The 12,593-nt window shown below is 50.8% G+C and overlaps 1 protein-coding gene across 1 annotated transcript; it reads left to right on the top strand.

Annotated features, from left to right (window-relative positions):
* Positions 1 to 1,594: 1,594 nt before the first annotated feature.
* On the top strand, positions 1,595 to 12,564 carry LOC115895814 (transmembrane protein 130-like). The gene is made up of 5 exons (XM_030926406.1): positions 1,595 to 1,619; positions 4,275 to 4,588; positions 7,600 to 7,757; positions 11,721 to 11,887; positions 12,413 to 12,564. Exons 1-5 carry the CDS (start codon positions 1,595 to 1,597, stop codon positions 12,562 to 12,564), a joined length of 816 nt encoding a protein of 271 aa, XP_030782266.1.
* Positions 12,565 to 12,593: the final 29 nt, after the last annotated feature.

The raw sequence follows: 12,593 nt of genomic DNA on the forward strand, positions 1-12,593 counted from the left end.
GCTGTTTGGCCATTAGCATGCAGCCGAATGTCCCTGCCACCTGCCAGTCTCGCTCAGGCCCATGGTCCTGGGCTGGGGTGGTGGGTAGGGGATGGGAAGGAGGAGGGTGCCAGGAGTTAGGGGGATAAGGGAGGAGGTGGTTTCTCATCCATGCACCTCTCTGTCCACAGCCTGGTCAAATGCTGCCTCCCAGCCAAAGAGGGGAGGGAGAGCAGAGCCTAACCAGGGTGGTACAGACTGGTTGGGTGGCCTCAGGCAGCAGCAGTGGCCCACACGGGCTTCAAGTCCCTCAATGTGATATACACACTGTATTTGTGTGAAAAAGCTCCCAAAGAGCACCTGAAATTCCCTCTTTGGGGTTAAGACACTGCAGGTCCCCTTTTCAATGCCAGCATTCTCTCAGAAGTGACCAGTTCTCGGCATCTTGACCTAAATGACTTGATATTTATTTATTTATTATTTATTTATTTATTTATTTATTTATTTATTTTAGACAGGGTCTCTCACTTTGTTGCCCAGGCTGAAGTGCAGGGGTGCCATCATAGTTCACTGCAACCTCGAACTCCTGGGCTCAAGAGATTCTCCTGCCTCAGCCTTCCAAGTAGCTGGGGCAACAGGTGCACGCTACCATGCCCGGCTAATTTTTTAAATTATTTTTTATAGATACTGGGTATCACTGTGTTGCTCCGGCTGATCTCAAACTCTTGGGCTCAAGTGACCCTCTGGCCTCAAAGAGCTGGGATTACAGGTGTGAGCTGGCTAGGCCCGGCCTCAAATGCCTTTATACTTTAAGAAATTGCCCTGAAAGAAAGGGAAATGTGTAATGTGGGCCACAGCAGTGAAGGTGTGATGTGGTACTGAGGAAAGCTGGAGCTGGAGTTCCCCACGGGGACAGGTGATGTTGCTTCGAAGTGAATGAGATGCAGCTGAAAAAAATAATCTCAGCGTTGCCTGAGCACTGGAGGGGGCACCCCTTGCACCCTCGATTCCTGCTTCTACTTCCCAGGCTAGCCCTGCCCTGGAAACTGTGCGAGGGTGGCCCGCGCATCTGTCGGATGTCTGGGGACCACGTACCTGCTGAGGGAGGGGAGGACGAGGCAGGGAGGTGGGGATGTATCAGGGTCAGTCATCAAGCCACAACCCTCAGCCCCCAGGGAGCACAGGATAGGCAGCCTTTTTACTTTAAAATGCCACCTCATCTAGAGGGGTTTTCCACCCTGTCAGTACTGGCTTTGGGGAGATGTGATTTTATTTTAATATTTGAGATGGAGTTTCGCTCTTTTTGGCCACGCTGGAGTGCGGTGGCGCGATCTCAGCTCATGGCAACTGCCATCTCCTGGGTTCAAGTGATTCTCCCGCCTCAGCCTCCCGAGCTGGGATTACAGGCGCTTGCCACCATGCCTGGCTAATTTTGTATTTTTAGTAGAGACGGGGTTTCACCATGTTGGCCAGGCTGGTCTCGAACTCCTGACCTCAGGTGATCTGCCCACCTCGGCCTTCCAAAGGGCTGGCATGAGCCACTGTGCCCGGCCGAGATGCCATTTTAGAGCCCAGGAGACCAGGGTGCTATTTCTTCTGGAAGTGATTTCCCAAAATGGACCCGGAGCTGACAGGTTCCTGAGGAGACTTGCGGGGGGACCTTGTGCCCACCCGGTCATGCATCTACTTTCCCCACATCCTCGTTGCCAGAAGGCCAGCACCCACCTTTCGGTCACATTTTGGGAACTATAAAAGGACCCAGATTGGAGACTTGTCGAGGGACAGGTGGGACGTGGGCAGCTAAGGGGGTTGAATATTATCCAACAGTTTTCATCCCCCTCCCCCCTCATAATAGAGTGGCAGAGAGAGGGTAAGGGTTCTAAGGAAAATTTGTGAAAGAAAAACCACAAGGTAAAATAGTTGAAATAGTTGAAAACCACAAGGTAAAATAGTTGGCCTTTTTAAAAATTTTTTTGAGACAGAGTTTCACTGTTGTCGCCCAGGCTGGAGTGCAGTGGCGCGATCTTGACTCACTGCAACCTCTGCCTTCTGGTTCAAGCGATTCTCCTCTCTCAGTCTCCCGAGTAGCTGGGATTACAGGCGCATGCCACCACACCTAGCTAATTTTATATTTTTAGTAGAAATAGGGGTTTCTCCATGTTGGTCAGGCTGGTCTCCAACTCCCCACCTCAGGTGATCCACCCACTTCGACCTTCCAAGTGCTGGAATTACAGGTGTGAGCCACAGCGCCTGGCCAGCCTTTCCTGTTGAAAGCCCAAGCAGGTCTCCTGTGAGGTCCCTTGGGGGAGGGGCATGTTCTGCATTTCTGGGTCCTCCCAACACAGTAGGGATGGGGTCCACAGAAGGGACTCAGTCAGTGCCGCCTGGGTGAACAGTCTCCCGGGGCAGGGCTAGAGGTGGGCTGGTCCCTCTGCTGCACCTGTTCTCCAGGTGCCCCTTGGCAACAGCAGTACCAAACACCTGCTATGTGCCAAGCGTTGTGCTGGTCACAGGGACGATGGAAATGACCCCTGCTCTAAAGGAGTTTGAAGCGTAGTAGGAGAGGCAAAGAAACCTTCGTTCCCACATGGAGTTGTGATAACATTGGACTCAGGCTGTTGGGAGAGAGCTGAGGGGGTGAGAGGTACAGGGAAGTGTTTTTATTGTTTGTTTTTTTTGTTTTTGAGACGGAGTCTCACTCTATTGCCCAGGCTGGAGTGCAGTGGCTTGATCTCGGCTCATTGCAATCTCCGCCTCTGGGTTCCAGCGATTCCCTTGCCTCAGCCTCCTGAGTAGATGGGATTACAGTCATGCACCACCACGCCCAGCTTTTTTGTATTTTTAGTGGAGACGGGGTTTCACCATGTTGGCCAGGCTGGTCTCGAACTCCTGAGTTAAGTAATCAGCTTACCTTGGCCTCCCAAAGTGCTGGGATTATAGGTGTGAGCCATGGTGCCTGGCCGACAGCTGGATCCTTTAACCCTGACAGAGAGGGAGGAGTGAGAAGAGGAGGAATCCAGAGGCAGAAGACCAGCACTGTCCAGTAGATCTTTGGGCAATGTGGTTGAGCTCGCTGGCTCATGCCTGTAATCCCAGCACTTTGGGAGGCCAAGGCAGGAGGAGTGGTTGAAGCCAGGAGTTCGAGACCAGCCTGGGCAACATAGTGAGATCCCATCTCTACAAAAAAAAAAAAAAAAAAGAAAAAGAAAAAATCAGCCAGGCATGGTGACTTGGACCTACAAGTCCCAGCTACTCGGGAGGCTGAAGTGGGAGGATCACTTGAGCCCAGGAGTTTGAGGCTGCAGTGAGCTATGATCATGCCACTGCACCCCGGCCTGGATGACAGAGGGAGACCTTGTCTCAAAACAAAACCACAAGGATTCTGGGGAACGGTAGAAATGTTTCTCTGTGTGGCCTGCCCAGAAGAGTAGCCACTAACCAAGGCCCTGCCTGGCTGGCATGAAAAGAAAATATAATTTGGGCAGCCTGGGCAACATAGACCCCCATCTCTACAAAAAATACAATAAAATAATTAGCTGGCTGTGGTGGTGTGTGCCTGCGGTTTCAGCTATTTGGGAGGCTGAGGCAGGAGGATCACTTGATTCTGGAAGGTGGAGGCTGCAGTGAACTGTGATGATTGTACTCCAGTCTGGGTGACAGAGTGAGATCCAGAGAGAAAGAAAAAGAGAGAGAGAGAGAGAGAGAGAGAGAGAGAGAGAGAGAGAGGAGGAAGAAAGGTAGACAAGAAAGAAAGAAAAGGAAGGAAGGAAGGAAGGAAAAAAAGAAAGAAGGAAAGAAAGAGAGAGAGAGGGAAGGAAGGAAGGGAAGGAAGGAAGGAAAGAAACAAAGAAAGGAAAGAAGGAAGAAAAGAAAGGAGGGAGACAGGGAGGGAGGAAGGAAAGGAAGGGAGTGAGAGGAGGGAGGGAGGGAAGGAAGGAAGGGAGGAAGGAAAGAAAGAAAAACAGAAAGGAAGGAAGGAAGAAAAGAAAGGGAGAGAGGGAGGCAGGGATGAAGGAAGGAGGGAGGGAGAGAGTGAGAGGAGGGAGGGAGGGAAGGAAGGAAGGAAAGAAGGAAGGAAGGGGAAATAACACTGAAGAGACTGTTATTTGGAGTCAGTGGGACCCAGTTTTGAACCTCAGTTTGATGTCAAATTGGCTGAGTGACCCTTGGGCAAGTCACTTGAGCTGCCTGAGCCTCAGTTTCTCCACCTGGGAAATAGAATAGTTGATGCCAGCCCAGAGGTGGCTGTGGGGCTCCTTGTCACATACCCTCCTGAAACACAGTCTTTGTTTCTGGGCTCCTAGGCTTGTATGAACTCAATCTCACCACCGATAGCCCTGCCACCACGGGAGCGGAGGTGACTATCTCGGCCAGCCTGGTGGCCAAGGACAACAGCAGCCTGGCCCTGCCTGCCGACACCCACCTCTACCGCTTCCACTGGATCCACACCCCGCTGGTGCTCACTGGCAAGACGGAGAAGGGTCTCAGCTCCACCATCCATGTGGTCGGCCATGTGCCTGGGGACTTCCCAGTCTCCGTCTGGGTCACTGCTGCTGACTGCTGGATGTGCCAGCCCGTGGCCAGGGGCTTCGTGGTCTCCCCATCACAGGTAAGGGTCGCTCCTGTTTGTTAGTTTGCCTTCAAACCCTTGGTGCAGAGAAAAACATCCAGCTTCGCTAGGAATCAGATCAATGCAGATTAGGCCCATAGGTTCCTTCCCTGGGTCAGCCGAATCAGAAAGGATCTGAAAATCGCAGTGATTCCCCCCAGCAGGTACTGTGCTAAAATGGACACCTCTTGCTGCTGGGGGTATACATTAATACAACCCTGTGGAGAGCGGCTGGTCAATAGGTACCGATGGTTAGAAATTATTGTAGTCTCGGCTGGGCGCGGAGGCTCCCAGCACTTCGGGAGGTCGAGGCAGGTGGATCACCTGAGATCAGGAGTTTGAGAGCAGCCTGGCCACCATGACGAAACCCCATCTCTACTAAAAACACAAAAATTAGTGGGGCATGTGATGGGCACCTATAATCCCAGCTATATAGGAGGCTGAAGCAGGAGAATTGCTTGAACCTGAGGGGCGGAGATTGCAGTGAGCCGAGAACGTGCCACTGCACTCCAGCCTGGGGGAAAGAGTGAGACTGCGTCTTAAAAAAAAAAAAAAAGAAATTATTGTAGTCTTGCGGTCATTCACTGGTTCTCTCTCCCCTCTTTCTCATCTTTCTTTTCTGTCTGTCTCTGTCTCTCTGTCCTTCTCTCTGTTCTCTATCTATCTCTGCCTCTGTCTCTCTGTCTCTTCTCTCTGTTTTTCCTTTCTGTCTCTCTTTCTGTTCTATGTCTTTGTCTCTCTCTCTCTCTCTGTCTTTCTGTCTTTGTCTCTGTCTGTCTCTTTATCTCTGTCTCTATGTCTTTTGTCTCTCTCTCTCTCACATTCCAAGAGAAGATGCCCCTTTGCCCCTTTGGACTTTACAGTCTAATAACGAATTTATCTTCAGGAAATAAACCTGCATTTGGGTCATGCCTTATGCATGAAGATGTTCATTGCAGTAGTGTTTATAATAGCAAAAGAAGAGATAAACAAGCTAAGTGAGCAACCATGAGGGTACTAGCTAAATATAATGAAATCATTTATACCACTATTAACAGTGACCCTTACAATGAGTTTGTAATGCCATGGGTAAACACACATGCATGTAAAATTACATATTAAAAAGCAAAGCACAGAATTGTCTAACCCAATAATCTGTATTTAATATATGTGTATATTAAACACACGAGCAAATACTTTGTCACACTTCAAAACGGCAACAGTGGTAGAGTTGAATGATAGTTAGTTTCTTTTCTTCTTATTTATGTTTGAACATTTTCCAAATGAGCTCTATTGAGCATGCCTTCCTTTCCACTTTTACTAATTTTAATTAATTAATTATTATTATTATTATTTTTGAGACAGTCTCCCTCTGTTGCCCAGGCTGGAGTGGTGGCGTGATCTTGGCTCACTGCAACCTCCACCTCTCCGTTCAAACAATTCTCATGCCTCGGCCTCCGGAGTAGCTGGGACTACAGGTGCTGGCCATCATGCCCAGCTAATTTTTGTATTTTAGTAGAGACAGGGTTTTGCCATGTTGGCCAGGCAAGTCTGGAACTCCTGGCCTCAAGTGATCTGCTCACCTTGGTCTCCCAAAGTGCTGGGATTACAGGTGTGAGCCACCGTGCCTCACCAGTATTTTTTTTCTTTTTAAAGAAGTAGACACAGGACAGTGGTCCCAGTGTGTGGAGCTGTGATCAGTGGAACTGCTAATTTTTCCTTTTTTCTGTTTTTTTTTTTTTTTTTTTGAGATGGAGTCTTGCTCTGTCACCCAGGCTGGAGTGCAGTGGTGCGATCTCGGCTCACTGGAAGCTCTGCCTCCCGGGTTCATACCATTCTCCCGCCTCAGCCTCTCAGGTAGCTGGGACTGCAGGCGCCCACCACCATGCCCAGCTAATTTTGTTTTTGTATTTTAGTGGAGATGGGGTTTCACCATGTTAGGGTGGTCTTGATCTCCTGACCTCATGATCCGCCTGCCTCGGCCTCCCAAAGTGCTGGGATTACAGGCGTGAGCCACCGTGCCCGGCCATTGGAACTACTAATTTTTCTAGGGTCACCTGACATTATGAAATATTTCCCAAAAGTTCCTTTCAAGGCTTATGCATTTCCTTCTTTTTTCTTTTCTTTTCTTTTTTTTTTTTGAGACGGAGTCTCACTGTGTCGCCCAGGCTGGAGTGCAGTGGCGCGATCTCGGCTCACTGCAAGCTCCGCCTCCCGGATTCATGCCATTCTCCCGCCTCAGCCTCCGAGTAGCTGGGACTACAGGCGCCCGCCACCTCGCCCGGCTAATTTTTTGTATTTTTAGTAGAGATGGGGTTTCACCGTGTTAGCCAGGATGGTCTCGATCTCCTGACCTCGTGATCTGCCCGCCTCGGCCTCCCAAAGTGCTGGGATTACAGGCTTGAGCCACCGCGCCAGGCCTCTTTTTTTTTTCTGAGACGGAGTCTTGCTCTGTCGCCCAGGCTGGAGTGCAGTGGCGCGATCTTGGCTCACTGCAAGCTCTGCCTCCTGGGTTCAAGCGATTCTCCTCCCTCAGCCTCCCAAGTAACTGTGACCACAGGTGTGCGCCACCACACCCAGCTAATTTTTGTATTTTTAGTAGAGGTGGGGTTTCACCATCTTGGCCAGGCTGGTCTTGAACTCCTCACCTTGTGATCCACCTGCCTTAACCTCCCAAAGTGCTGGGATTACAGGTGTGAGCCACAGTGCCTGCCCATGCATTTCCTTCTGACCTTGGCCATCTTTTGTGCCAGAAAGTTCAGGGTCCTGGTGAGAGGGGACAGGAGAGAAAACAGTGAATGTGACAAAGTCCTCCGGTGTTCAGCAGTGTTCATGCAGCAGGGGGAGGGTGTGGAGGCCTCTGTGTTCAGGGGTCTTTGGGGAACGGGGGGGGTCCCCTCTCCTGCCTAGCTCTGACAGCCAGAAGGTCTGGCCAGGGAAGTGGTGGCTTTGACAGCTGCCCACGAGGTCTCTATCTGGTTCCCTGATCCCTGAATCTCCAAGACTCATCCTCCCATGTCTCTCTCTCAGAGTTCCTCGTTGGGGACCTCGTTGTCACCCAGAACACCTCCTTGCCCTGGCCCAGCTCCTATCTCACTAAGACCGTCCTGAAAGTCTCCTTCCTTCTCCACGACCCGAGCAACTTCCTCAAGACCGCCGTGTTTCTCTACAGCTGGGACTTTGGGGACGGGTAGGTCCCTACCCCTCTGCAGGCCCTACAGCTGTCACTGGTGCCCCACTGTCTCACGCACTGTGCAGGGTACTCTGAATCTCGCCACTTTCATTTTTATTTTTTATTTTTTTTTTTGAGACGGAGTCTCGCTCTGTTGCCCAGGCTGGAGTGCAGTGGCCGGATCTCAGCTCACTGCAAGCTCCGCCTCCTGGGTTTATGCCATTCTCCTGCCTCAGCCTCCCGAATAGCTGGGACTACAGGCGCCCGCCACCTCGACCGGCTAGTTTTTTCTATTTTTAGTAGAGACGGGGTTTCACCGTGTTAGCCAGGATGGTCTCGATCTCCTGACCTCGTGATCCCCCGTCTCGGCCTCCCAAAGTGCTGGGATTACAGGCTTGAGCCACCGCGCCCGGCAATTTTTTTTTTTTTTTTGAGGTGCAGTCTTGCTCTGTCATCCAGGCTGGAGTGCAGTAGCGCCATCTTGGCTCACTGCAACCACTGCCTCCTGGGTTCAAGTGATTCTCCTGCCTCAGTCACCCCAGTAGCTGGAAGTACAGGCTTATACCACCACACCCGGTTAATTTTTTTTTTTTTTAGTAGAGATGGGGTTTTACCATGTTGGCCAGGCTAGTCTTGAACTCCTGGCCTCAAGTGATCTGCCTGTCTTGGCCTCATGCTGGGATTACAGGTGTGAGCCACAATGCCCAGCTAATTTATTTATTTATTATTATTATTATATTATTTTAGTAGAGACGGGGCTTCACCATGTCGGCCAAGCTGGTCTCGAACTCCTGACCTCAAGTGATCCTCCCACCTCAGCCTCCCAAAGTGCTGGGATTACAGGTGTGCGCCACTGGACCCACCTGAAGCTCCTCACCTTTCCCTGCTCACTCTGTCTCCCTTCAAACATCTTTTAAGCACCTCCTCTCTGCCACGCTTGGGGATCCTGGGGTACACTAGTGAATCAGTCACTAGCCCTACCTTTGTGGTGTCTTCACCTGATAAAGGAGGACATTGGTGCCCAAAACAGTCATTTAAGGAAGGTCAAGGTGCATAGGACTTTTTCCCATTTGACCTTGAAGGGTACCTAGCCAGCCATTGCTAGATACAAGGTAGAACCCAGGTGCTCTGGCTTCATTTCTCTTTATTCCTCCCTTTTAACTTTTTGTCTCTTTTCCCCTTTTTTGTGGAGGAGAACAGGGTCTTGCTATGTTGCCCAGGCGGGTCTTGAACTCCTGGGCCCAAGTGATCCTCCCGCCTCTGCCTTCTTAAGTGCTGAGATTACAGGTGGGAGCCACTGTGCTTGGCCCTACTCCCTCCCTTCCCTTCCCGCCTCCTTCCTTCCTTCCTTCCTTCCTCCCAAAGTGTTGGGATTACAGGGGGTGAGCCACTGTGCCCAGCAAAACTCAGAATGTGGATTTCTAACTCTCGGTGACAAAAGCAACCTGTGGTCAAACACTCAGGCTAGAGTACAGTGGTGTGATTATAGATCACTGCCACCTTGACCTTCCAGCTTCAAGCAATCGTCCCACCTCTGCCTCCTGAGTGGCTGGGATTACAGGCATGCACCACTATGCCCTGCTAATTTTAAAACTTTTTTGTAGAGACAGAGTCTTACTATGTTTCACAGGCTGGTTCTTGAACTCCTGGGCTCAAGAGATCCTCCCATCTCAGCTTCCCAAAGCATTGGGATTACAGGTGTGAGCCACTGTGCTTGGTTTCCCTCCCCCTCTTTTTTAGAGACAGGGTCTTGCTCTGTCACCCAGGCTAGAGTGCAGTGGCACAAACCTGACTCACTGCAGCCTCAATCTCTTGTGCTCAAGGAATCCTCTTGCCTTGACCTCTCGAGTAGCTGGGACCACAGGCGTGTACCACCACACATGACTATTTTTTTTAATGTTTTGTGGAGATGGGGTCTTGCTATGTTGCCCAGGCTGGTCTTGAACTCCTGGTCTCGAGCCATCCTCCCGCCTCAGCCTCCCAAAGCACTGGCATGACAGATGTGAGCCACCATGCCCGGCCAGATCATCTCTTTAGATGCCAAAAAAGTGTTAGTATGAACAGAAATGAACATTCAATGTAATATCAATAAACTAGAAAAAGAAGTTGCTGGAACTAACAACTAACATTATACTGAGTAGAGAACTTAGAATATGTTTTTGTTTATGGCCAGGCGCAGTGGCTCACTTCTATAATCCCAGCACTTTGTGAGGCTAAGGTGGACAGATCACTTCAGGTCAGGAGTTCAAAACCAGCCTGGCCAACATGGCAAAACCCCATCTCTACTGAAAATACAAAAAAAAAAAAAAAATTGCTGGGCATGGTGGCACGCGCCTGTAGTCCCAGCTACTCAGGAGGCTGAGGCAGGAGAATTGTTTGAACCAGGGAGGAGGAGGTTGCAGTGAGCCGAGATCATGCCACTGCACTTCAGCCTAGGTGACAGAGCAAGACTCTGTCTCAAAAAAAAAGATGTGTTTTGTTTTTGTTTTTGTTTTTGAGATGGAGTCTCACTCTGTTGCCCAGGCTGGAGTGCAGTGGCGTGATCACGGCTCACTGCAACCTCTGCCTCTTGACGTCGAGATCCCCCCACCTCAGCCTCTTGAGTAGCTGGGACCACAGGCCTGTAACATTACGGCTGGCTAAGTTTTGTATTTTTTGTAGAGACGGGGTTTTGCCAAGTTGCCCAGGCTGGTCTCGAATTTCTGGGCTCAAGCAGTCCTCCCACCTTGCCTTCCCACAGTGTTGGTATTACAGAGGGTGAGCCACCATCCCTGGCAAAACGTGGAATGTGGATTCTCTAATTCTTGGTGACAAAAGTGACCTGTGGTCAAATACCTTTGAGGAATCATTGCATTGAGATGCTGGGGGAACCTGGCTCTAGATATGTGGGAATAAGGCAAGGGTGCTCCTTATCAGGGTCCATCAATATTATTCTGAAAGTTCTAACTTACTCAGTAAAGTTAAGAAAATAAGTGCAGGCCTATGGTGGCTCACGCCTGTCATTCCAGTGCTTTGAGGGGCCAAGAGGGTGGGGGAAAACTTGAGCCCAGGAATTCGAGACTAGTGTGGGTAACATAGGGAGACCTCGTCTCTACAAAAAATACAAAAATTCGCCAGGGATGGTGGCACGTGCCTGTAGTCCCAGCTACAGGTGGCTGAGGTGGGAGGACTGCTTGAGCCTAGGAGTTCAGAGACTGCAGTGATCTGATTGCACCACAGCACTCCAGCCAGGGCAACAGAGCAGAACCTTATCTCTAAAAAGGGGGAAAAAAAAAAAAAAAAAGAGAGAAAGAGAGAAAGTACAGTATAAATACTGGAAAGCAGACAATTTGCAGAAAAGATCATTTACTTGAAAAATCTGGATGGCAGCTTTGTCCAACAGAACTCTCAGCTTAGCAGAGTGGCTCATGCCTGTAATCCCAGCACTTTGAGAGGCTGAGGTCAGAGGATCACTTGAACACAGGAGTTCAAGACCAGCCTGGGCAACATAGTGAGACCTTGTCTCTACAAAAAATCATATATTAGCTGGGCACAGTGGTACACGCCTGTGATCCCTGCTACTTGGGAGGCTGACAGGCGGGCTGCTCAAGCCCAGGAATTCAAGGCTGCAGTGAGCCATGATTGCACCACTGGGTGACAGAGTGAGACCCTGTCTCAAAAACCAAAAGCAACAAAAACAAAAAATTTTTGACAAAAAATTCTTCTATCTTTACCACATGGGGCTGTTGAGCCCTTGAACTTTGGCTAATGTGAGAAATTTGTAATTTTCCTGAATTTTAGGCCCTCTCTGGCCTCAGTTTCCTCATCTGGGAAATGGGTCAGCTGACCTGGAGCCCTGTGATGACGGGTGTGCTCACTGGTAGCTGGGAGTCTCACTGCACAGCCTCCCCTGACTCTGGCAATCCCATGAATCACTTCTGAGTTACAGGAAGGGGAAGCAGCCATCTGCTGTCTTCCTCTCTCCTCCCTGTCTCCTAACAGGACCCAGATGGTGACTGAAGACTCCGTGGTCTATTATAACTATTCCATCATCGGGACCTTCACCGTGAAGCTCAAAGTGGTGGCAGAGTGGGAAGAGGTGAAGCCGGATGCCACGAAGGGTGTGATGCAGAAGACCGGGGACTTCTCCGCCTCGCTGAAGCTGCAGGGTGGGTGTTCAGGCAGGCTGATGCAGTCTGGGCGTTCCAGAGTGGGGTCACCATAGGCACAGATCACGGTGGCTCTGGGCTGGACCCACATCCTGTCTCCTGGAGCCCCACAGACCTCTGAGGAGTGTCTATCATACCCCTGCTTCAGACAGGGCGCTGCAGGCCATGGATGGGATCATGTGGCTGTGCAGTGGCTAAGCGGCCCTCGCGCCCGGGGCCGCCTGAGCCTAAGCACCCAGAGCCTGAGCCGGTGATCAGTTGTCTACTGTGAATTGGCCAGTCCATGCCATTCCCTGTTCCCCGGCCCCATCGGCCTCCCACCGAGGCTCACCCCAGGGTGGGACGGTCTCCATCTCTCCCTGGCTTTGGCAAGATGGAGCCCTTGGGCAGCTGCAGAAGATGTATGTATTGGTCTTACTGATGGGATGGTGCTGCCCTGTATGACACGGACGATGACTTGGCAATGGGCGGGACAGTCGTGTGTTTCCTGCCTTTTCCAAATTCCTCCCTCTGAGCTGGCTCCAGACCTGCTGCTGACAGGGAAGGGCAGGACCCAGAGGAACCCTGCACAGACCTGTGACCTGCTCTTAGGAGAGGGCAGAGGGGAGGACAGGGTGGTGGTCACACTACCCTGTGCCCTGGGAGCCTTGACAGCAATCCTTAGCTACCAGGTCTAACGGGGTTCTCTCGGCCTTACAGACACCCT

The sequence above is a fragment of the Rhinopithecus roxellana genome, unplaced genomic scaffold, assembly GCF_007565055.1.
Source record: "Rhinopithecus roxellana isolate Shanxi Qingling unplaced genomic scaffold, ASM756505v1 contig2758, whole genome shotgun sequence".
In the NCBI taxonomy this organism is placed as follows: domain Eukaryota; kingdom Metazoa; phylum Chordata; class Mammalia; order Primates; family Cercopithecidae; genus Rhinopithecus; species Rhinopithecus roxellana.